Genomic DNA, 24,536 nt, shown 5'->3' with positions numbered 1-24,536 from the left:
AGTATGTTGCGTTCATTTGATAAAGTTAAATGTTGGTATGTTCGGTAAGAAAAAATAAGAGTTCTTGAGAAAGAAGAAGACATGATTTTTTATTTTTTATGTTGTTTTGTTTTGTTTTGAGTCGAAGAAATTATTTATTATTATTTTTTAAAGAAAAAGCGTATGGGTGTGATATATACTATTGTTAATTTAATTGGATCTTTCCCCTTATATTTTTCACGTGCTTCTTTTTTAAAACTATTTAAAATTTTGTTCTTAAAATTTTTCACGTAAGCCTTGTACCAAGGGATATGCACTAGAAACCAACTCCACTAAATAAATTTTTGTGTCAATTTGTTGCACGTTGGAGTATATATACAGTTGTTATAATATTAATATAAATTATGTAAAATAAAAAAATTTAGGGGGTCCTCAAAAATCAGGGGCCCTGTGCATTGGCAGCCACTTGCACTATTTCAGGGCCGCCCTTTCTTACTAGTTGGGTTAATCTTAACTATCTCATATATGGGAAGATAGTAGGGAGCTCAAGAGAGACCTATGTGCACTATGTTCTAACATGGCTTACAAACTGCTTGGGTTACGTGACTTGGTATGACTATTGTATGAATCTAGATGGTTGTTCCTCATTGTTTGAACCTCATTGGAGCTCTTCATTTATGTAGATGGACACTTATCTAAATTGTAATCCAATGTTAAAACAAACTATGGATTTATGCATAGTTTATTCATTCTAATCAACATTTTATTTTCAAACTTTTCATTAACACGCATTACATACACTTATATTTCATCATATGTATATCTTATTATTAGTAAATTTTGAGTTTTATTTGTTCAATACATTCATTGATAATGTACATAACATTTATGAAAGTTTTATACCAAAATTATGTGTTTCAATGCCTATATCTGTCTTCTTCTTTTTTCGATACCTAAGACGATAACAATATATCCCCCAAAATATCCGTAAATTGAAGGCCCAATATTATTTGCATGGCTGATATTTTAATCCTTGGCCTTACCTCTGTGAGGTGAAGAAATTGGATTCAGGTCTCGAGTAAATAGCTTAGATTTACAGTATGGCTCTCAATTGCAATGTTAAACCCTACATTAGTTATATCCATTTTATTTTTTTGGTCTAAATATAATATAGATAGTCTAATTATTCTTTTCTATGGGTATCTATACATTATTGTATAATATTTTAATTTATTTTAGTCAAATATAATATTTTAATGAGTATATAGTATATGTAACAATTAAAAAAGAGAACCAGTTTTTTTTGCCAAGAAAAATGGAGAACCAATTAATCGGTCACTTATTTTGAGCAATAAGATTATTAGTGATACTTATGGATGGTATGTTGATATTTAAGGGGTTTTTTTAATTAATTTAAATTATATGCTTATTAGGCTTTAGGGTCTCAGTTATGAAGTGTAATAACAATTTCTTATACTTATTCGACTTTAGGATGTAAGTTACAAATTCAATTGCGATATGAGTAATGTGTAATTGAACGTAATTTGTGTCGTTAGCATTTGTATTGACAACCATGCAATTTCCAAATAGTGGAAGGAATTTCAAAGAGACTACGCCTTTGTCGATGTTTCAGTTGTTAATGCATGTCTTAGAATTGTTGTGCAATTGCACATCCATTGTAAATAATTGCATATAAAATTTCAAGACATACTATGAACTTACATGTAATTACTCATAATAATTGGATAATTGTAAAAAGACCATGCAATTGCACGTACCATGACGCAAAAACGCAAAAATAGCTAACCCATCCCATCCTTCCCTTCCCGACACCTCTCCCCCTCCCCCATTCCCTCAGCTCTCTCTCTCTCTCTCTCTCTCTCTCTCTCTCTCTCTCTCTCTCTCTCTCTTCCCGTCTAAAAGAAACACAAACATCAAAAATCAATCAAACCAAGACATCAAGAATCAAACACAGCTCCATCAAACCCAAACATGAAAAATCAATTAAACCCAAAAATCAATCAAACCCATCCCAGCTTCTCCATTTTTCACATATTTCGCAGGAGAAGGAAGTTTTCATCAGTTCATGACTGCAACTTTGTGTGCATCTGCTCCATTTGGATTTAGTAGAAGGGCAGCAACTAGAGATTTAGTACAAGCCATAATAAATAATAGTTGAAGTTTAATGAATCAAAGGTGAATCAGATTTGGGGAAATAGAAGAAATCAAATAAATTTGGGATTTCTAAGAAGAGGTTCTCAAGATTTAAGCATGTGAATAAGAGAAATCAGTCATGATACTATGTTAGAATTGAGCCAAACAGAAAGAAAATGAACTAGAGAGAAGGGTAGGTGAGGTATTAGGAAGAAGAAGAAGGGGAAGGAGTGTCGTGAAGGAGGCGCGTCAATTTTTCCCCTTGCTTTTAACTTGTTAACCAACACAACTGTTTTCCCTTGTTTTAAAAACACCCCCATGTGAGTGGCTGTACCGGTACAACTGATGTACCACTATGGGGCTTTGTTATATACCTCTACAAGAGAGGTCAATTCAGTACCATAGACTTTTGGAAGGAAATGGCTTTCCACCAACTTCTCTCGCAATTAAATATCAATATTAAACGGAAGAGTAAATGCTATTAGATTGGAGGCGTATACAAGTTGGTCTCGTCTATAAATTTAATTTTACTAGCATTTTTCTAAAGAAATATATTGCGGTATGAAAATACAAAAATATCAACAAAATGTTGATATCGAATTCCAATACTGCAAGAAGATATTAGAAAAATATTAATGACAATAGATTTATGTAAAATGTATTACAAGAAAATATCACAAAAATATTAATGACAATATCAACATCAAAAAAATTTATAAACGACATGTAAGTACAACGTACCAAATGAGAATTTTGGAAAAATATTGCATCTAATATCTGTAAATGACAAAAACATAAATATCGAGATATGATTGAAATTTCAAACAATCGTTGTACCCGATGAATAATTATAGTGATTAACAACATGAACTACTGCAAAGTTATACCAAATAAGTAAATGTGGGTTAAGCCAATTGACCGAAACAGTTGCTCATCTTTTTATGCCCGAGTTCAATGATGTGTACAGGAGTGGCGAGCACGCTGTATGTACATTTTGAAGGCTCAAATCAAAGCAACAAGAATTTTATAGTGAGGGCTGGTTCTTGGTGAGACCCAGTCTCTTAATCGTTGGATTATACTAATCAATTTGATCCAATGATTAACCAATTTGATCTAATAGTTTAGAAATATGGTCTTACATAAAGGCCATATATTAGATCTCACCATCTGAATCTGGCCCTGGGCCGCTGAACTCATTCGAACTTGACAGGCCCAAACCTCATCCACATATTTTATGCTTTCAAATTCTTTTTTAAGAAAAAAAGAGAGGGGAAACATTTGGCGGGAACTCGTCTGGTGAATCTCAAACCCTACACGTGCGAAATTGGCGCTTCTCTTTTCCCTCTCTTCTATCTCTCTCTCTGCGATCCAAATCTCATCAGACATGGAAATGGCGACTCGCCCCACCGACTCAGCTCTCGTTGCCACAGCCATCTCCGACTCAGAGAAGGCCTGGCACCTCCTGGCCCTCCTCTTGTCACTAGGCCGCCCAACTCACCTCTCCGAGCTCGCCTCCCGATGCACGCTGTTCCCGGCGTCGCCTCCCTTGGTCCAATACCTCTGCTCCGTTCCCGGCTCGCCTCTCGCCTTATCGGAATCTCTCTGCGTCACGCCGTCCCTGGCTTCCTTTGAAGCTTTCGTCGAGTCCGTTTCGTGTGGCGGTGCTGGTGATGCACTGAGAAGCTACTTGGGGAAGCGAAAGCGGTTCGTTGTGGATTGCGGATTCGGGCCTCTGGCCAAGCGGAGATTGATTGTGGATTTTGGAAATGGTAATGTTTGCTTCAAAAAGAAATTTTTTTTTTTATGGTTCTGTTTTTATTTGGGGGATTTAATTTGTTTGGTTGGTGATTGTGGTGATGAATTGCAGTGAATGAAGAAATTGGAGCGCCGAAATCAGTTGGATATAGTGCTCCCAAGGTATGATTGAATTAAAGTTGTATAGAGTTTGTAGTTCTATAAATTTGGTTGCTTTTTCTGATGTTTTATTCTTCAATTTTAGTGTTCAAACCAGAAATGTTGGACTTAATGTTAGGTTTTAAAGCTAATTTGATCTCTGTTAATTTTGGGGGTCCTCTTTATCTCATTTATTTAGTTTGTAAAATAAATTGATCATGGAATTTGACATCCTAAGATACCTATTTGTTTTCTGAGACTTAGAAATGTACACTTGGCATTTTTCATATATTCCCTTTTCTTTGAATACTACCCCCTCGAGGTTTCTCTATTTCATTTCAAAAGCATTTTTGTGTTGTATAAGTGAAGTGCAACCAAACAAATCACTTTTCTGGACAGCTTTTAAATCAAATCAGTTTTGCAGATACATTGCCGCATGACTGACTACATCAGCAGAAACATAAACATGTTAGATGAAATGAGGCCCAATATAATTGTGCAAACGAATGTTAACAAAACAATAATGGCATGTCAAGCTGATGCAGAACCAGCTAATCCCATCAGCATGTCCGATGCTTTGGTCCTTTACAAAGGAGCTAACTTACATGAGTTAGACTGCAAGGGAACAAATTTCCTAGAGAAAGTCGAACAAAGCAATATATCGGCAGAGGTGGATGTTAATATTATTGGCAGATGTAAAGTTACAAATCTTAGAATTGTTGAAGATGAAAGAATTGTGAGAGGTGAGGACAAACAGTTGTTAATAGGTCCTTCCAGCCCTAATGGAGAAATAGGAAATTTATTTCAGCCATATACTGCTCTTTCTGATATGCTGCCTGAAAGTGACTCCAGACGGAAAAATGCAAATTGTAAAGATACAATGCCTTCGAATAAAAATCAAACAACAAGACATGAGAGCTCTACCATATGTCCAGCTACTGAATTCTCTGTTGCTCGAAAGCAATTGTTGAAACCCTCTGCCAAAATCGCCATTCACAAGGATAAGATGGCTCCGAGACTGCAATCACACTACTTAGAGCATGATCAGGCTGTTGCCACTCCGAAAGAGAACCAGCACCAGAAAATAGATCAAAAGCCAATCAGCATGGCACAGAAATCAAAGCAGTATTATGATGACAAGCATATTAATGAAAGAAAGAGACGCCATAACTCTATTTCTCCTAAGGTATGCTACACATACGAATAATTAATGCCTACTCTAAGTTTCAATGTGTGCAAGTATGCTTTAATTGACAATCTTATATTTATTAAGCATGTGACGCTTTGTAGGATCAACCAGAGAAAAAAGAACTTCCTATTTTTGAATCTTACATTGTAGATGAAGAAGAAGGTTCAGGTATGTAAAGCTTTGATTATATATTGGATTTTTCACATCCCCATCAACCTGTTTGTCATTATGGATTTTGTTTGTTTCCCAAACTGGTAGGAGGTTATGGCACTGTTTACAGGGCACAAAGCAAGAATGACGGGACAAAGGTTGCTATTAAATGTAAGTAACACATACCTGTGCAATGTAAATATGTGCTACCTTCTACCTATAAAAAGTTAATAAACGAAAACTAAAATCTAAAACTTTGTTGTCATTGATAGCATGTACCTAAGGTCTTGGTTTATTATTGATAATTTTTTGCTTAATATTTTAATTGGCATAAGTTGGGAACCAATTGGGCTTAAACTGTCCTGTCAATATAAACATGTGTAGACTAGTTTCCTTATATTTTTAGGTAGAATGCAACTCTGTAAATTATGAATTGTGTTACTCAAACCCCTTTGAGTTGAACCCAAAATGAAGTTCCTGATCTCATATTGCTTTAACGGCTCCGCAGGCCCCCATGCTAATGCTCATAAGCATCATGTTAACAATGAGTTAAGGATGCTGGAAAGGTTTGGGTAAGTGTTTTAAGTTTCACTTGAAGAAATTTTGTGCTTTAGAGACACGAAGTGGTGAAATTTTACATCCCAGTGAATTTTGTAATTTAGGGGCAAAAACTTCGTGATAAAATATGAAGGCTGTATCACGAATGGAAATTCGAATTGCTTTGTATTGCAGCACGTTGAGCATGATAGGCCTGAGGTGATTTTTGGACATTTCTCTAGCTTCCTTTTTTCTTCTCTTCCTTTTGAGCCTTTTATTTAATGTTGATTTTACCTTTAGGTTTTAAAGAAAGAGATAGATCTTTTTCATCTCCAATGGTATGGCTATTGCTTGTTTAAAGCGCTGGCAAGCCTTCATAAACAGGTAGGCCTAGTTGCTATGTATATTATATTAGGATTCAAGAGCATTTCATAAAAGGTTCTAAAATATTTGTTTCAACATTCACAGGGCATAGTGCATAGAGATGTTAAACCTGGTAACTTCCTTTTTTCTTGTAAGGCCAGCAAGGGTTACCTCATTGATTTCAATCTTGCCACGGTTGGTTATACTTGTCCCAGTTTTTTATTTTCTTTTTAGACTGTTTCACTCATTTATTTATCTTTTTTTTTAAACATATTGCAATTTGTTAGTCCATGACTGGTATTTTTTTTTCTTTATTTTTTTTTCTTCTTCTATGTTTGACAGGATTTGCATCAGAAGTATGGAACAAGCGGTAAGTTTTCATCTCTTCTGTCTCACTAGATTTTCTGTTGACGTGATTTTAGTTATTGAACCTCGGTTTTGTTGTGATACTGATTAGTGTTAATAAGTATTGCATGATATTTTAGTTCAATCTATTGCTCGCCTAGGTACAATTTTTTTTTTTTTCAGTACACTTTCTTTGTTCAAACCCTCTCTCATTGCAGACCAAATATACTTCGAGAATTAAAAAATTAAAAATTAAAATTAAACAACAATAATAAAAGTTTCTGCCTATAAATGCTAAATGGCTTTGTCTGAATTTTTTGGTCTTACTATTATGAAATAAAAAGATTGGGAAATGACAACCAATATTTCACAGGCAAATCAAAAGTTGGATATGATATAAACAGCCTTGATGAGAAACTTACCAATGCGAAATCTATTCCTCGAACCACGGTTAGGATGTCAACTGTTAAATCTTCAATAAAGGCCAATGGAGAGACCAAAAAGGGTCTCAAACCCACTTTTGATCCCAAGGACTTGAAAAAGAAGGCTTTCAGTCAAGTGAAGGCCTATAATGATTCAGGTAGTTGGAGTGTTATGAAAAGTCAAGGTGCAGATGGCTCAGGCATAACGTCAGCAAAGGATGTGACAAGTGCCAGGACTCCTCCAGCAGAAAGGCTGAGGGAACCTTTGCCATGCCAAGGAAGGAAAGAGCTCATCAGCCTAGTACAGGAAGCAAGGCAGAGTCCAAATCATGAAGCATCAGGTGTTTCAGCTCCTATGAGAAAGAGGGTTCCTGCCCCTCCTGGAAATGAGGATGGCAAGCTTTTCTATATCACTCCTATGCCTCTGCACTCAACTGGCAATGGTATAGGTGGTGCAGGCTTGATTAGAAACAGAGGTTTGTTCCTTCTTGTGATTTGGACAATGTGGTTTGACTAGCAAATTTCTTTACTTGTGTTTGCCATGATTTTTTTTCTTTCTTTATATTTATTTTTATTTTTTATCTTAGGGGGTGGAAAGCAGAAGAAAGAAGGTCCTTGTGCTGGAACTAAAGGCTTCCGGGCTCCAGAGGTGAGGATTCATAACTATTGTTAACTTTTAGTTTTATATAATTATCTTACTTTTAATCCCTATATCCTCAATTTGATGCTGGTTTACACTCCATAAAGTTGTTTCAAATTCCTGTATGATCGGAGTTATACTGATTCGCCAAGTAATAACCAACATATTACTTGTGAGTGTGACAGCCATGAATGGTGAGAATCTGAGGATTAAAGAGAGATGCAGTCTGTTGCTTGCAAAATATCATTATTCATGTAACTCAAAGTTAAAACTTTCTGAAGATTGTTGCAGCCAAGCACAGAAAATAGTCTTTTAAGTTCACTACTAACATTATAGCATGTATTATGTTCTTCGTTTCTTGACTCATATTTTTTTATATTTGGTCATGATCCCTTGTTTGGATGTGTGGTTTATGCAGGTTCTCTTGAGATCCCCACATCAAGGCCCCAAGGTTGATATCTGGTCTGCTGGAGTCACATTACTCTACTTAATAATTGGCAGAACACCCTTTTTTGGAGATCCTGAACAGTAAATATCCTTGCTTTGATCCAAAAGGTTTATGTTTACTCTTCAGATTCTTTATTCTCACATTTCGTCTTGCAAACCATATGGTCATTATCAGGAACATAAAGGACATAGCAAAGTTGAGGGGCAGTGAAGAATTATGGGAAGTTGCCAAGCTACACGACCGTGAATCTTCATTTCCAGTGGTATTGATCATTCCATAACTTTGATCTAGTAAATGATATTTGGCTAAATTGCACGAATCATCCTTGTGTAGGTCCACTTCAATGTTACTCATGTGATGAGAAAACTTTGAATAATATCCTTGTGCTTAAACTTGTTACCAAGGTCCAAATCGAAATATCCGTCTAATTTTACCTATGTGCCTATCGCGTGTAAGGATAAAAAGGTCGTTTCAAGCTTGACTTAAGGGTAAAAAAAAATGGGTGTCCATTTCTTGAAAGGACTTTTTTACCCAAGCATTTGAGGCATATAAAATACACACAATTGGACGGAAATTTTGAATTGGATAGAGACTGGTAACGGGCTCAACCATAAGAATATTATTGAAAAATTTCCACCACAAGAATAACATTGACATATGACCCACACCACACGGATGATTCGTGCAATTTGGCCATGATATTTTAATATGCACATAGATTGAATTGTGAGGTATTATTTTGTCACAGGACCTCTATAGTACAGAGTCTTTGCCATCTATTAAACTACAGGATTGGTGTAGAAGGAGCACAAAGAGACCAGACTTCTTTAAGGAAATCCCTAGACCCCTTTTCGATCTAGTGGATAAATGCTTGACAGTGAACCCTAGGGTTAGGATAAGTGCAGAGGAAGCCCTTAGACATGAATTTTTTGCCCCATGCCATGAAGTGCTGAGAAAGCAAAGGCTCCAGAGGCAGGTGTTATAACTTGGAACTCAAGAAAGGGTTCCTCTTTCACATGGACAACACATCATTAGGGCTAATCAGTCTCATTAGGGTTTTAGCCTCTTAGACAAAGTTGTCTTTGTTTATTTGCACTGATTAAAAATGTTGTATAGTTGCAGCCTTGTTGTCTGGTGCCCTTTTACTTTATTCTTTGTATACCTTCTAAAACATACCCATTTGGATTCTATAATATAAAAATCAGAAAATTATGTACATGAAATAGGTCTTTTTTCTTTTCTTTTCTTTTTTTCTTCTATTAGTATTCATAGAAAATTATTGTTGGACATACACTCTTGTTTCCTTTTTTTTTTTTTTTTTGGAAGATTCATTATTATACCCAATATCGGAGTTCAAATTATATATTAAAAAAACCTAAATAAAATGGACTTTAGAAACACACATAAATCTTATTTACAATATAACAAAAAAACTTTTAATTTTTTTTAAATTACAAAATTGCCATTGATTTCTTGAAACAAACTCAACCCTAAAACCTCATAAAAAAATCTCAAAACACTCAATAGGGCATCAAAGTAATTTAATAATTAAAATTAAATTTAATAGGGCAAGCTGTCATTTTTTAGGTTTATTTATAGAAATTAAATGGTATAGGGTTTATCTATGTTATTAGTGCTAAGAATGAATATATGATTAAATTTCTTTTTTCTTTTTTTTAAAGTTTTAATATTAATATTTTACGTTGAAATTTTTTTTTTCTTAAATAAGGGGAATTTGGGGTCAGAGCATATTTGTTTTTTGGTAAAGAAAAAAAAAAAATTTGAACATGAACTTGGACAAATGGGAACAAACCATGTCAAGTTGCTGATGTGGCAAGGTTTAATTGGCGAGAGGACGTGTCAGCTTGTGTGCCCTTTCACGGAGGCTTTTGGATTACTGTAGAAAATTCCAGTTGTTTGTTTGATAATTTTGCTTAGTGAGAAAGCGATCTCAATTCAAGTTGCAAAAAACAATTAGCAATTAAAATATCAGTCAACCGCCAAACGAGAACCCTCCAGAACCATCTGTTCTTATTTCCCTAAATGCCCCTATATGAGGCATGTAATTGCTAAGATGACATTCATCTTGATTTTGGCCTGACCCGAAAACCCAAACTCATGGTTCTTGTCGTCACCATCCTAAATGGTCTTTTCGAAAATATTAAAATACAACATTTTACTGGCCTTCTTAAAATTCCCCATCTTTATTACTTTTTTTTATAAAAAAAAGTATATACTTTATTCCATTTCTCAAAGTCATACAAGAACACAAATTTTATATAATATAATGTAATCAATAAGATATGTGCAATGAAAACGTTAGGAAAATGTCAAAATTAAGGTGATGTTAAGATGATATTATTTTATGTTTTTTTAAGAAAAAAGTTGTTATATGGTGTTTGGATGAAGTGTTAATGACACATTTTGATCTCTGCATAGTAATGATTATTAACGTAAACACATAATATTATTTTTAAAAAAATATGGTTGGATGACGACAAGTTTGATAGTTTAGGGCTAGTTGCGAGGTTTTCATTTTATGGAAACTAAAGCTGCAAAGTTTTTATTTTATTTTTTCTCCTAAAATAAATTAATTAAATCATAATTCAAACTAAAAATTAATTCATTAACTATTCATGATGTACACATGCTACATCATTTAAAACTTAAATTTTGCACATAACACTAATACAAATAAACTATGATTATAAATTATATCAAGTATAGAGTAGAGTGATTTGAGGAACCACCAGACATTATACAGAATGTATTTTTCCCCTTTTGTTTTGTCAGTTGTTGATCAATAAAGTTCTCTCTTATATCGCTGAGGTTTCTTTATAAAAAAAATTGTATTATATGGATTGAGAAATTAAACACAAATTAATATCTCTTTAATTCTTTATTTTAAAGTTAAAATTAAAATTAAGGCAAAAAAACTACATTGCGAAGAGTCGCCAAGTTTTCGGATCCGACTCCGAGGCAAAAGTTTCTGGATCTCATCACAATCCCACAAGGGCAAAAAGGTAAATGAGTCCATTCTCTATTAATTAGTCTCATTTCAGTAATAAAAGCATAAAACAGCTTCTTGACCCCAAAAAAAAAAATATTTCATAAAACAGCTGGAAGTTTCCACGAAACCGAAGACCTTCGGCCCCTATAAATTCCAGATCCCACCTCGCAAACCCTTTTCAGTTTTTACTTTCTCAGCAAATTCTCTTGCCTTTTCTTGTAACCAAGCAATATGGACGCGTTCACATCGTTCTTCGATTCCCAAACGTCTTCAAGAAACCGCTGGAACTTCGAGTCTCTCAAGAACTTCCGTCAGATCTCTCCTGTTGTTCAGAATCATCTCAAGCTGGTAAACGCTCGTTCTCGGAAGTGAATTTCACTCTCGTTTTAGGCTTTGTTTGGTTACCGGGAAAATTGAGGATGAAGAGAGAATTTTATTAAGATTTTGTTCATTTTGATCATTTTCTTCGTCTGTTTTGTGTATTATACTCGGCAATTTACGTATTTCGCGAACATTATTTCTTGGAAGTGAATTTTACTCTCATTTTAGGCTTTGTTTTGTTAGCGGGAAAATTTAGGAAGAAGAGAGAATTTGATTCTGATTTTGTTCATTTTGATCATTTTCTTGTCTGTTTTGTGTATTATACTCGGCAATTTACGTATTTCGCGAACACTATTCCTCGGAAGTGAATTGTACTCTCGTTTTAGGCTTTGTTTGGCTACCGGGAAAATTTAGGAAGAAGAGAGAATTTGCTTATGATCTTGTTCATTTTGATCATTTTCTTGCCCGTTTTGTGTATTAGACTGAGTAATTAACGTATTTCGCAAGGTGTGAGAGTTGCTCGGGTTTTTGTCTGCCTTCGTTTCGTTTTTCTTGCTGATAATTTTTTTTGCCAAAAAAATCGTGCTGGAGGTATTGGTTTATATATTTAGGGCTTCGTTTATGTTCGATTCTCTGTATCTTAAAACTCTCAGTGGATTTTCATTTGTTTGGTTACCGAGAATTTTGATGTTTAAAAAAAAGAAAATCAAAAGAAAGGAAGAGAAATGGATAGATTCATATGCTGTTGTGGTGGTGTTGCAATTAGTGAATGTTGTCATAGTCTGTTTGTAATTTTTTCCTTTTTAATTTAAAGAAAGAGGGGAATTGAAAAAATTTAAGGAGAAGAGATGGAGGAGGTGGACGATAAATTAGAAAGAACACCTCTGTCTCGTCTTTCTTGTTTCTATCTCCCGTCTCTCCTTTTTTGGCTTTTTTGATTTCATTGGCTACTCGGATAACAGAGTAAGAAGTGTGGATTTCTATATCTTTTTTCTTAATTTAACTTTCTTTGCTGAATGTTCTGGTTGAATGGTTTGTTCTTGTTAGGTTTTTGCTTAATCTTAGTTGAACCTCGATTGATGTAGTCGTGGGTTGGCTCATGTGATTTCCTGGTTCAAACTAAGGGTTTTGTGACGATTGATTTACTGTTTAATTTCTTAATTTTGCAGGTCTACCTCACCTTATGCTGTACTCTCATCGCTTCAGCTGCTGGAGCTTACCTGCATATCCTATGGAACATTGGAGGCATTGTAACTTTACTTGGCTGCGTAGGATGTATGATCTGGGTACTCGCCACCCCTCATTATGAAGAGGTAGAGTTTATTGAAAGACCATTCTTTAGATTATGCACCCATATGTATGTTGTGTTGTCCCATCTGTTGTAATGTATTTTCCTGTATTGAATTGTTGTGTTTTTGTTGAGCAGAAAAAGAGGGTTTCTCTACTTATGGCTGCTGGTCTCCTTGAGGGAGCTACTCTTGGTCCTTTGATTGATCTGGCCATTAAGATTAATCCAAGGTACATATTCCTGTTATTAAGTATTAGCTTTCAAGTTCAGTAAACATGAGACTGCACGATAAATTATGGAACTTAGGTCTCTTTCAACTGCAGCAGTTCCTTCTTTTCCCGTCATGTGCAGTGTATGTACTTATATACCTTAAGTGATTTGCAATAACATGTTTGGGTTTCATAACTGCTTCCTTTTCCCCTCTAGGGAATGCGTTGTGTTCTCTGTTTGGCCAATTAGACTTGAACAGCATGCTGACTTTTTTTTTTTTTTTTTTTTTTCTCTTTGGGTCAGTGTCCTGATCAGTGCATTTGGGGGAACTGCTCTGGCCTTTGGTTGTTTCTCAGCAGCAGCCATGTTGGCAAAGCGCAGAGAATACCTTTACCTGGGGGGCTTGGTTTCTTCTGGACTGTCCATGCTACTCTGGTTGCAATTTGCTTCTTCTATCTTTGGGGGTTCAGCAGCTATGTATAAGTTTGAGGTGAGGAATTATTAATCAGTTAGTAATAGGAACAAATTGGCAATGTCATCTTTTACTCTGGTTCTTTAAAGCTGAAATGAGGGGAGCTATTTGCATTTTGACTTAGGCTGTTGTGTTTCATTGAATTGCAGTTGTACTTCGGGCTTCTGATTTTCGTGGGGTACATGGTAGTTGACACGCAAGAAATGATTGAGAAGGCACACAATGGTGACCTGGACTATGTGAAGCATGCCATGACCCTTTTCAGTGACTTCATTGCTGTTTTTGTGCGCGTACTCATCATCATGGTAAGTTTTCCTAAGTGCTTTATTAGACTAGACTTCTTGTTCGTAATCATATATTAGACTAGACTGTTGCTTCTGAGATGCTAAATTTTCTTTGTTTTATGCAGTTGAAGAACTCAATTGAGAAGAATGAGAAGAAGAAGAAGAGGAGGGATTGAGCATTTGCAGGCCAATGATGAAAAGGGTTGATCCATCTTCTCCTCCAGTAACAACGCAATGAATGCAATGCAAAAAAAATCAAATCACTTTGTCTATAGAGTTTTCCATATCTGACCTTTAAAACAAACTGTTTTGAGATATATTCCCCAACTCTTCTTGTGGGAGGTGGTAGTAGACTGATAGTGTTGTCTAGTTCTTGTTGATATGTTACTTTGAAAACATGTTTTGGAATTTGGATGCCACTTTCATGTCTTTCTTTTCCTATTTTTTACTTTTGCAATCTCCCATTTCCGGAGAAGAATTCATGCAACGGGATTAGGAGCGTATTTACCAAATGATATGATAATATACAGCTCAATAAAATTCTGACCAAAAAAAGAAGTTACAGCTCAGTGACATGATCTTCAATATAAATAGAGGGAATGTACGTTTAGTTAACTTACAAAATTTCACAAGCTACCATTAATTTTTGTTTTTTAATATTATTAAATATTAGAAATGCGATAATGTACTAAATTTTTAAGACTCGAACCTAGAACGTTAATCAAGAGAGCAATTGCTCCAAATTATTATACTAGTGGGTTTAATATATTGGTAAACTAATGAATAATTTGGTAAAAACAAACTATAATAAGAACAAGTTTTGCCTTCAAACTATGACCAATCTATATAGTTTCTTAAATTGAAAACTCCCAAAAATAAAAAGGAATTGTTTGGTTATAAAAGTCTACCCCACCCCGATCTGCATAACGCTAAGACCTTCTTGTAACCCACAGCAGAACATCTTTCCATAGACGGCCAAACAAAGCCCCACTCGGTTCACTGTCAATCCCAGCCCCAACCGGCTCAAGCAGCCAACATTTCCGTCGAAGCAAGCCATTGTTGATTGTTCCCGCGTGTAGAGGTAAGAAAACTTCACGCCACACTCACTCTCGCACACACTCCTTACTTCTTAGGGATCGGAATTCCAGGGTTTTAAGTTCTAGTTGTCCAATTGAATTTCCAAGCCTGTTTTTGTGTTTTCTCTGATTCGAAAAGTTCTTTTCTAATTCTCAATTTATCCTCGTTTAGCTGCTGAGAATACTCTAATCTGATTTGGTAGAAAACGGAGCGTTTTAGCTGAAATCGAAGCGTTTCAAGGTGGATGAGAAAGTGAGAAAGAATGAACAAGCTGATTGAATTTGGAAGGAAAGCTCTATTCTATGCGAGGGTTCTTTCGGGCTACGAAGAACGGAGAATCCGATCGTTTCGGTTGGAGGTTGAAAAGCGTCTGAAAGAGGTTAGCCTTTTCTTTTTCCTATTTCTCTTTTTAAAGTTCATCGTTTTAATATTTTGTTGCTCTTGTTAGTCAAAAGTTAGGTGATTTTGGAGAAATGCAGTTTTTTGTTCAATAGTGGCATGAAATGATGGACACAGTGTTAGCCTGAGATGAATGATGATGTTAATCTTTATGCAAATTTTAGTTAAAGTTCGTATTGTTCGCTCCTGTTTTTAGTATTGCTGATGATCGCTTAAAATAAGAATGGGATGTGGAGAGAGTGAGAGGATAGAGCAGGAAGAGTTGAAAGTTGGTAGGGAATGGAATTGGTTTTATCATTTTGGAGAATGGGCATTTGCCTGATCTTTTATTTTTCTTTTTTGGCAACCAGATAATGGAATGAGCCTTAGGTTTGTTTCCTTAAGGTTCATTCTAATGAATCGAACATTTACATTAGTTTTGGCAACCAATAACAACCTTAGGTTCTGTTGAAGTACATGCATCTCAGCCGTCTGTAAATGGCTGACATTCATGTACTTACCTTAGGCCTTAAGCATAGGTCCTTATTAGATCAGTACTATATTTGATGCACCCAATACAGTGATAATTTCTTGAGACAATTATTGCAGATGCATTTCATACGTGTTCAAAACTGTGTTGGACAAGTGTAGATGGTGACATTCCGGATTTTTGATGTACCTGCTGTTATCTTGTTATATCATGGGAATTCATGCGTGATGTGGTTTTCTTCATTTAAACTTCTTTATTTTCTGAAATAGTGCCACCAATTTTTTTGTATTACTTTATTATTAGTGCTTTTAAGGGGGTTGGCGCGGCGGGGAGTGTTCTTGGCTTCTTATTCTGGACAGTGTTTAATAAGATAGACTAACTTAGCAGTGTCAAAGAACTCTTAAATGTAGAGGTTAATGACGAAAGTGAAAATGCATAGGCATTCTTTTATATGGGAATCGCATCAAAGGCTTGCCTTGTTCAAGTACTTTCACGAACCCTGAGAACTTCTCCAATGGCTTGTATGTCCTCAATGTTGCCATCAGAAGAATGGGGTGAGTGACAGACAAGAAAATTTACCCCAAAATGTTTCTATAAGAATTTGTTTAATTGTATAAACTGCTGCCTTGACTCATTGATCCTGCTTCCTTTTTTTAACTCTCTAGTTGCCTTCTCTACTGTCTGCATCTTGGCACAAGAAAACGTTACAGCATAATGAGGGGGATTTTAATCATAGAGGAGCAAATGGAACACTATTTTGTACACCAACTAGGAAAATCCAACTCTTTCATGTTGACTGATTCTGAGGAAGTTGGAATGCAATTGTAGAAAGTGTTTGTCTCATCAATTATTCAAAGGCAACTTGGTTACTTTCAGCAACAGAATGATTTTTTTTTTTTTTTCTTTTTTGAGCTTTCAAATATATGCAATAGATGCAAAAGCAGCATGCAGTAGCTTATATTTGGATGTCTTACATTGATAAGCTTGAAATAGCTGGTAATGTATACTGAATTTGATTCGTATCTTCATTTCTCTTGCAAGTTGCTTTTATCTTATTCGGGTTTACCAATTCACTACCTATAGTTAACAGGATTTACACATGATCTGTGGTATTCCTTGCCTTAATACTTTGAGTACTGGTTTCTTTTTCCCATTTCTTTTATTAAAAGTGATTGACTCTCTCTCTCTCTCTCTCTCTCTCTCTCTCTCTCTCTCTCTCTCTCTCTCTCTGTGTCTCCAGGCAAATGAGCGGAAGTTAGCCATAAGAAAGATCCCTGAGCAAACAATTTTGTCGGAGGTTCGTCGTATGGTTGAGGAGATGAAAACTTTAAATAGGAAGATGGAAGAAACGGTGAGTTTTATTGTGGTGCTCAGCCCATTTGACAAAGGGTTAAATAAGTAGAACTTCATAAATTTTACTTCCTGTGATTCAAATCAGCATAAGTGAGAGTTTTGGGATATATGCTCTCTCTCTCTCTCTCTCTCTCTCTCTCTCTCTCTCTCTCTCTCTCTCTCATGATAACGACACATACCCATTTTCAAATTTGAGGTTTACTCAACCCTAACTGCATCTCTCTGGCATTTTTACCGCCTTTCTAAAAGGAAAGAATTAAACCTGCTGAAAATTTCTAACGCCAAGAATAATAAGTGTCAAACAAATGAATGAATATTCACAGAAATATCACACGGTACCAAAAAAATATAAGTGCCCCATATTGCCCTTACGGTTTAGTTTAATCAGACTAATGGCTGCAATATGAATTGTTGTGTTGTGTCAATTTAATTTATTTTTATGTCTTTGTATTTGCTAATGTATCAAAGTTTCTTTACGTGAAGGAAGCTGCTATTGAAGAGTACTTCAAGCCGATTGACAAAGAGGCTGAGATGATAATGAAAACGCAACTTGAAGGAGAGGAGAGGACAATGAAGGAGATGATGAAAGCCATGCATCAACAGGCTTTGCTTGAGAAAGCTGAAGCGGAGAAAACAACAGCAGCAGCACAAAATTTGGAAACAAACCAGAAGAACCAAGACTCGAGACCCAAGACCCAACATCTGCCACCGGCCCCATGAAAGCTTAGGTGAGATGATTTTGTAATAAGTAATAATGTAGCTTTAGGATTATTCCTGTAAGAGCATTATCAGTTTTGGCTGTTTCATTAACCATGCTTTGATATGAATATAAAAAGAAGTGCTTAGTGTACTACAAGTTCTACTACATTGACTTGGCTATGAAGTATTTGATTGTTTACGTTGCCCCGCCACATTTTACGAGCGCTTATCTTACCTTACCTTGCCTTGTCTTTGTGTTGGCCCTAACGAAGTGCATTGTTGACATAACTATAAATGAATGAAGGAATTTGCCTGTTTTGTAATTTGTTTGTTTGGAAGAGTTACTTCTTATTCCATTAAGCTGTGCTTTGGTTTGGTGTTTTGTAATCTTCCTGTTTATTGTTGCTTCTGTATTTTCTGCTTGACCTAAGCTTTGGGTCTTTTAATGAAGTATCATTCTGTCCAAAAAAATGAAAGGAATTTGCCTTAATTTGGGTGAATGTAATTGTAGGAGCTGTGGTTCCAGTACATTGTCCATTTTCTTCTTTCTCTTTGGGCTCACTTGTTTTCTACTCAACCTTTATTTTGAAAGGACAAAGGTCACCTAAGCCAGGGATTGGTGAGCTGCGTTGAAACAAAAGGGAAACGGGCTCTGCTGGAGTTTACAGCTTTATAGACAAAACAGAGCCTTGGTGTTTTCTTCCAAGACCCACTACACATATGCTCACGCCAAACCTACAAGAATTCTCTAGTGAGAGGGCCTTATATGGCTTAGATGAGGTCTTATCTCTTAACCGTTGGATCAAATTGGTCATCTCCAGCAGTGGACTAAATCCTCAAATTTAGCCATTTCACACTCAAAAAAGCTATCTCCAGCAAGCTCTAGCGATTTCTTTTTTTTTTTTCCCAAAAGATCCTAAAATTAATCTAATTTTCTACATTCTTTTCATCCTTTGTTGTTTTTAATTAATGTATTGTTGTTGTTTTTAAATTAATGTTTTAGTTATTGTTTTTCGATTGTTGTTAATTAAGTTAACCAATATATTTAAAGAATATACTAAAACTAATAAAATATTGAGAGCTACGATTTAGCCCTCTACATGTCTGAGACGATAAAAATATTGCCCATTACTATTCCTTAAAAAATTATAAATAGTGAGTCATATTTTGTGGGTGGGCTATGTTTAGCTTTCCATTGCAGGAGATGGCCTAACAAACCAAAAATTATTCGTAAACATATTTTGTCCACCACTATGAAAGCCCCAAGGCTCTGTTATACATATTTTGTCAACCACCTTCTCCTAAGCTCACAGTTAATAGAGACCTCTAATTAATAATGTCGAAAATTATTGTTTTTCCCTTGCTGGCAAAGTAATATATTTCTTTTTTGAATACAAGTGATAGTCTAAAATTATAAGCGGGAGAGGGGTTTCTCACCTACTTATCACTAAAGATTTCATAAAAATTCAAACTCAGACCACTAATTTACGAGTTAAGACGTTTTTCCATTTACAAAATACTCTCTTTCAAAGAACGAAGACGAAGGCTAATTTACCAAACTTTATTTGGTATTGTTGGCCTTGGTGCTACTGTGCACCATCATGATAATTGATAAAGTCAATTCAATTAATGTGAAGATTATCCACCTTCAACGCAAAAAGCCAACTCCAGAAGCAATTAAATTATTCAATATGTATTTCATCTTTCAAAAGTAAGATAAAATAATAATTACATCCCGTGCACTANAGTATGCAGGAGAAGTCTTATCAATTGAATTTGATGGAGTCTATTCACTGGACTTTGTCTAACATGTAAGTGAAGGGATACATCACCATCATATTTTTATCCTATTGGGTGTTGGATTGGATCCATCCCAAATGCCTTTCAAATAAGCAGATGGGGTCCCTCATAAAAATTTGAAGTTTTTTTTTACTTTGATAACATTTGGGTTTAACTAAAATGACTTGGGGATTAGTGCCACACATACCATATAGTTTTGGGGTTTTGGGCATAACTATTTCATAACTACAACAACCAACCAATTTCTTTTCGGATTAAGAAAATAACAAATATATCCATTCGTAATTGTTTAGATTTTTGCGTAGTACCAAAAATAAAGAATAGCTCATGCTAGAGAAGGAGAGGGTATGAATTCGTGACATTCAAGTTTTTCTTTTCATGAAATTGTGAGTTTTAAATTTTGAAAAAGAATTCAAAAATAAATTGTAGCAATAGTCCCCAAATTACTGCTCAATTTTCACTGTAGTATATCTAATAAGTTAGTTTTTTGAATTCTATAGTCCTCAAGACTTTTTTCAATGTCTCCCTTTCATTCTTGTTGTCACTTTCGTTTAAAGTCATACCAAATCGTATTTACTCCAAAAACAATCCCACTCATCCTTTTCATACCTTGTATTCATCACCATTGAAAGGTTGGGATTGTTGAAATATGGCCGGTAACTATTTTTGCATACATGCATACAACATTTAAGTAAATATTGTTTTGGTCCGCAATCCTACAAGGGTTTGATTTTACGGTATAAAAAGGTTCTTATACTTTTCTAAAGGTTTGTTTTGTAGATTATGCTTCGTTTGATGACTCGATAAAAACAATTTCTTATACTTCTCTATAAGTTTGTTTTGTGTATATTTCGTTTGATGCTTCGATCTGAACAAGGGTTTGATAAGTTCATACACTCAAATATTCACCGATAACTAGGGATCTTTGCACAAATATCTAACCGGAAAATATATATATATATATATATATATATATATATATATGCTACTATCAATGTTCAATTGTATACATGTAACTTTTCTGCTTTTTAGCAGTAGCTAAATTGTGCAAAAAGTAGCAAAAAATGTGAAATTGTTGGCTTGGCTTTTCTTTCTTTCCCAAAATGTATTCGAATTAGGACTGTCCAAAACAAGGGGCTTCTTAATTACCAGATTTGTGCATTGATTCTAAAGCCAGGAAGATCCATTTCTTTCTGAAAGATTGCAATCCTAATATATGCTTTGTCCCCATATCCCATGTGTCTCATCAATCTGCAAATCCTGATAAGAGCCCACCATCCTTTTTACTTTTTATTTTATTTTATTATTCTAGTGATCATACTTATATTTTTTTTTTAATAAGCAGGGCCATTGTGATCTGACTTAATCACCACGCATTTAGGGCTAATGGATGTTTAGCTTAATCTTGTATGTATTCAGTTTGAACTTATTCAAAAGGTTAGGAACTGTTGAAAATGGGGTCTAATTCAATGAAAAAGAGTCTTAATTTTCAGATTAATAATTACAGGTTCAAATTCTCATGGTACTGTGATAGAGTGTGTGTGAAAAACCCTCATCCTCTTATAGTTTAGACACGTTTAGAAACTGTTTGATTTTCATCAATTATTATATAAATTGCTGTATTGTATGTATGTATTCTCTTGGAAAAGTGTAAATATATTATTTCATAAATCTTTTCCCTTTTTATTCTTCTTTTATATGAATTATAAATTCAATGGAAGATTAGCATGGCATAATTAATCCTCCTATGAACATAAAGGATAAAATGGTTTTGATACTTTGTGAAAAATTATGCTTTCGGTCAATGTTTCACTTTGTTATCTAAAGGTTTTTTTTGGGTACCAAATTGGTCTTTCTTTAATTTTGTGCTTAGGCACGGACCTTTTAGGAGAAATTTGGCAAAGGAGAAAAATTAAATTAAAATTTTCTTGGTCGAAATTGAATTATATTTTTAGTCATCGTAGTTTGACCCATTTTAATTTGGTCTTTATTATTTTCATCAACTCCAAATCTTAAATGCCGTCAAATTATTTGATGATATTTGATGTGGCAATATGCTACTACACCATGTGAGGACATTTTGGTCTATCCAAAATATTTGCAATCAACTCAAAACGTAATTTTTTCATTCGTTTTCTGTACAATTTTACACTTGTAGGACTTGATTGCTACCCAAACTAAACTATAGGATTGAAATTGTCAAAATTAAAATGACGGGGACCAAAATGATAAATAAGCCACATTATGTGAACCAAAAATTAAATATTGCCTAAAGGAAAATAAGGGTCAAAGTTTAAGAGAAAAAGCAAAATATTTTTCATTTAAAAAAAAATATATAGAGTAGTTTTATGTAAGTAGTTTTTCTATGTTAAGGATATTCTTATTGCACACATCCTTCCTTGGCTACCTCAATATATTTAACAATCTTAACTATTTATATTTTAGGTCATTCTTTAAGGTTATTTCTGAAAAAACAGAAGTTGTAAGGTTAGTAAAAAAAACACAATTTGTTAGATAAAATTTGAAATAAAGAATGTGAACAATAAATGGCTAAAACAATTATGATTTATCTGATTTTTGCATGAATAATATTTGAAAAATAACCTAAATTATCATTAAATCACATCCCATAAATAAAATATCATTAATTTAAGGCTTAATTGTAGCAACGGTCCTTGAACTATACTCATAATTACACCTTCATCCCTCAACTCCAAAGTTAGTTACAAAGGTCTCTCAATTATGTATCGTTTTATACTACTGGTCTTTTTCGTCAAGTCTGTCTATTTTTTCGTTAAATCCATGGGTAAACAGACAACTTGATTGCTTCTCCTCCTCCCTTGTACCAAACTTGCTATCCGAGAGAGAGAGAGAGAGAGAGAGAGAGCACTTCATGATTTTTCATGTGAACTTATTTTTGATTAAAAAAAAAAATTAACAAAGTTTGATAGAATTACCAATAATGCAACAAGATATATAATTGGAGGATCTCTACAACTATTTTTAGAATTGAGGTTTCAAAATGTAACTACGGTATAATTCAGGGACCATTACTACAATTAAGCCTTAATTTAATTATAATACGCACATCCTTCTTGGAAGCCTCTATATAATAATGTTCTATTTTATACATATTCCCACGAAATGGAGATCTCCTGCCACCTCACCATAATGCGTGGTAAGAATGGCCAATCAAATCATGTAATTTTTTCATAATCTCTAAAGGAACACGCACTCTCTCATCACCACTAAAACTTCACTTTAATTTATTTTCCAAGGAACAATAAGAGAAATATTGAGGTAAAAAAAGAGAAATGTTGGGTTGAATGACCTACAAACACTCAATTTACTTTGACTTGTGAAAATGATGGGTACAATACAATAAAGCATGTCTTTTAATGGGTTTTTAATAAAATAAAAATTATTTGGGCCTCTTTACAACATTGTAGTTCCTTATCAAAGATGAAAAAACATAGTAGTGGGCTCTTACAAAATAAGAATTGGATCTCTTTGATATTGACCTTTCTACAATCACAACAATTTTCAAAAAAGAATTCAAAACTTTTTTCATAGTATAAACTAAAATAGAAGTTTAATCCCTTTTCGAATCTACTAATATGTCAATACTCTTTTTCACTGAGCTATACTCTATTGGCGAAACTAATTTCATATTTAAGCAACAACTTGGACCCCAAAAAAAAACATAGAGTACTTTGCCCGCATTACCTCAAAAGAACAAAAAAAATCCTTAGAAAGCTAGACCAAATCTTTAAGAATTTTTCTTAATTAACACAAAGATCACATTGCATAAAAGGCCAACAAAGATGGATACTACTTAACGAAAAGGAGATACTCCTCCTTCCTGTGAATCACAGTTTGACACATATGCAAAAATAATTCATCAAAAATACAAAAAGAAAAACTTCTACACACATGTCACAATGCTATTGACAGGAATGTAGGAGTTTCTACTTACCCGGTAAGGAGGGAAGTATTTTCCAACAAAGATTGTTCTTCATGGAATTTTTCTTAAGTTTGACAACAAAGACAGCATCAAAGACGAGTGAAACTCAACCCCACATATGCTATTCAATGATAGAGTTATAAATTATATTTTGTACAATTTTTAGATTTTCATGACTGGTGAGGTCCTTTGTATGAAATAATAAATAATAATAAAATACAAAGTATAAATAATAAATGATTGATTTAATTTTGCTCAAAGTAGTAAAATTGCAGAAACCAGGGCCAGACGTAGAGAGGGGGAAAGAAAATGCAAATAGACCTATAGAAAAAGGCAAAGAGCTGATCAAGGAAATCTAACCCCTAGTGTAATAATTCAAACCAGGTTTTCAGTGATTTTGCAAATTCTAGAATCCTAGGCCTGATATTTTTGGTGGAAGGGTGGGTTCAAATTCGGATAGAATTCATAAAATTTTATGTCAAAATTTTGCATTTAAGAGCATCTTGAAAGGAGATGTCAAATATAATGTTAAATTTGAATTTGATGGTTCATGTGGCAATTTGACACTTTGAAGAAAAAATTAACTACACCCAAAATGCCAAATATTATATTTTTATAAGCAAATGGGGTCCATATAACGTATAAAGTTTTTAAAGAGAGTAAAAGATAATGGGATTTATGACTAAAAAAATATTAAAATAATATTTGACATCAAGTTTTTTGATATGTTATTTTTGACATATATCTTCTAGCCTTCAAATTCATGTATGATTTGACAACTCAGTTGGAGCAACTTGAACCTTCAATTTTTGTTATTTCATATCTATGTGGCAACTTGACATATCGATTGGAGATGTTACTAAAAAAAACTAACTTTGAGTCTTTGACCCTCCATGTGGAAAAAAAATAATTCAAGAATGGATGATGAAGTCATCAAAGGCATACATAAATTTACTTTTGGCTTCTCTACACTATTGATAAAGATGTCACATTTTGAATTTACATTTTGCTATTGACAGTTATTAGATGTATAATTTTTCCTAACCCTTCAATATATACAAACAATATTG

At 34.3% G+C, this 24,536-nt stretch overlaps 3 protein-coding genes across 6 annotated transcripts; all 3 read left to right on the top strand.

Annotated features, from left to right (window-relative positions):
• Positions 1-3,441: 3,441 nt before the first annotated feature.
• On the top strand, positions 3,442-9,194 carry LOC117628190 (probable serine/threonine-protein kinase cdc7). The gene is made up of 15 exons (XM_034360575.1): positions 3,442-3,902; positions 4,001-4,050; positions 4,451-5,212; positions 5,317-5,383; positions 5,474-5,536; positions 5,874-5,937; positions 6,028-6,121; positions 6,203-6,286; positions 6,371-6,460; positions 6,608-6,635; positions 6,984-7,508; positions 7,620-7,681; positions 8,091-8,200; positions 8,295-8,382; positions 8,869-9,194. The coding sequence occupies exons 1-15, from the start codon at positions 3,518-3,520 to the stop codon at positions 9,103-9,105; spliced, it is 2,709 nt and encodes a 902-aa protein (XP_034216466.1). The 5' UTR covers positions 3,442-3,517; the 3' UTR covers positions 9,106-9,194.
• Positions 9,195-11,191: 1,997 nt separating this feature from the next.
• On the top strand, positions 11,192-14,124 carry LOC117627213 (bax inhibitor 1). Its single transcript, XM_034359174.1, has 6 exons — positions 11,192-11,478; positions 12,621-12,764; positions 12,878-12,969; positions 13,253-13,439; positions 13,571-13,726; positions 13,831-14,124. Exons 1-6 carry the CDS (start codon positions 11,362-11,364, stop codon positions 13,879-13,881), a joined length of 747 nt encoding a protein of 248 aa, XP_034215065.1. The 5' UTR covers positions 11,192-11,361; the 3' UTR covers positions 13,882-14,124.
• A 144-nt stretch (positions 14,125-14,268) lies between these two features.
• Positions 14,269-18,651, top strand: LOC117627214. Of its 4 annotated transcripts, none has more exons than XM_034359176.1 (5): positions 14,269-14,786; positions 14,985-15,161; positions 16,891-17,001; positions 17,487-17,731; positions 18,295-18,651. In XM_034359176.1, exons 2-4 carry the CDS (start codon positions 15,045-15,047, stop codon positions 17,721-17,723), a joined length of 465 nt encoding a protein of 154 aa, XP_034215067.1. In that variant the 5' UTR covers positions 14,269-14,786; positions 14,985-15,044; the 3' UTR covers positions 17,724-17,731; positions 18,295-18,651. The 4 variants fall into 4 exon arrangements, with proteins under 4 accessions (XP_034215067.1, XP_034215069.1, XP_034215066.1 ...); XM_034359178.1 differs by having other exon boundaries at positions 18,214-18,651; XM_034359175.1 differs by lacking the exon at positions 18,295-18,651 and having other exon boundaries at positions 17,487-17,901.
• The last annotated feature ends 5,885 nt before the right edge of the window (positions 18,652-24,536 follow it).

The sequence above is a fragment of the Prunus dulcis genome, chromosome 5, assembly GCF_902201215.1.
Source record: "Prunus dulcis chromosome 5, ALMONDv2, whole genome shotgun sequence".
NCBI lineage: Eukaryota > Viridiplantae > Streptophyta > Magnoliopsida > Rosales > Rosaceae > Prunus > Prunus dulcis.
Note: the sequence above shows the minus strand (reverse complement) of the source record. Positions and strands in the feature narration are given on the sequence as shown.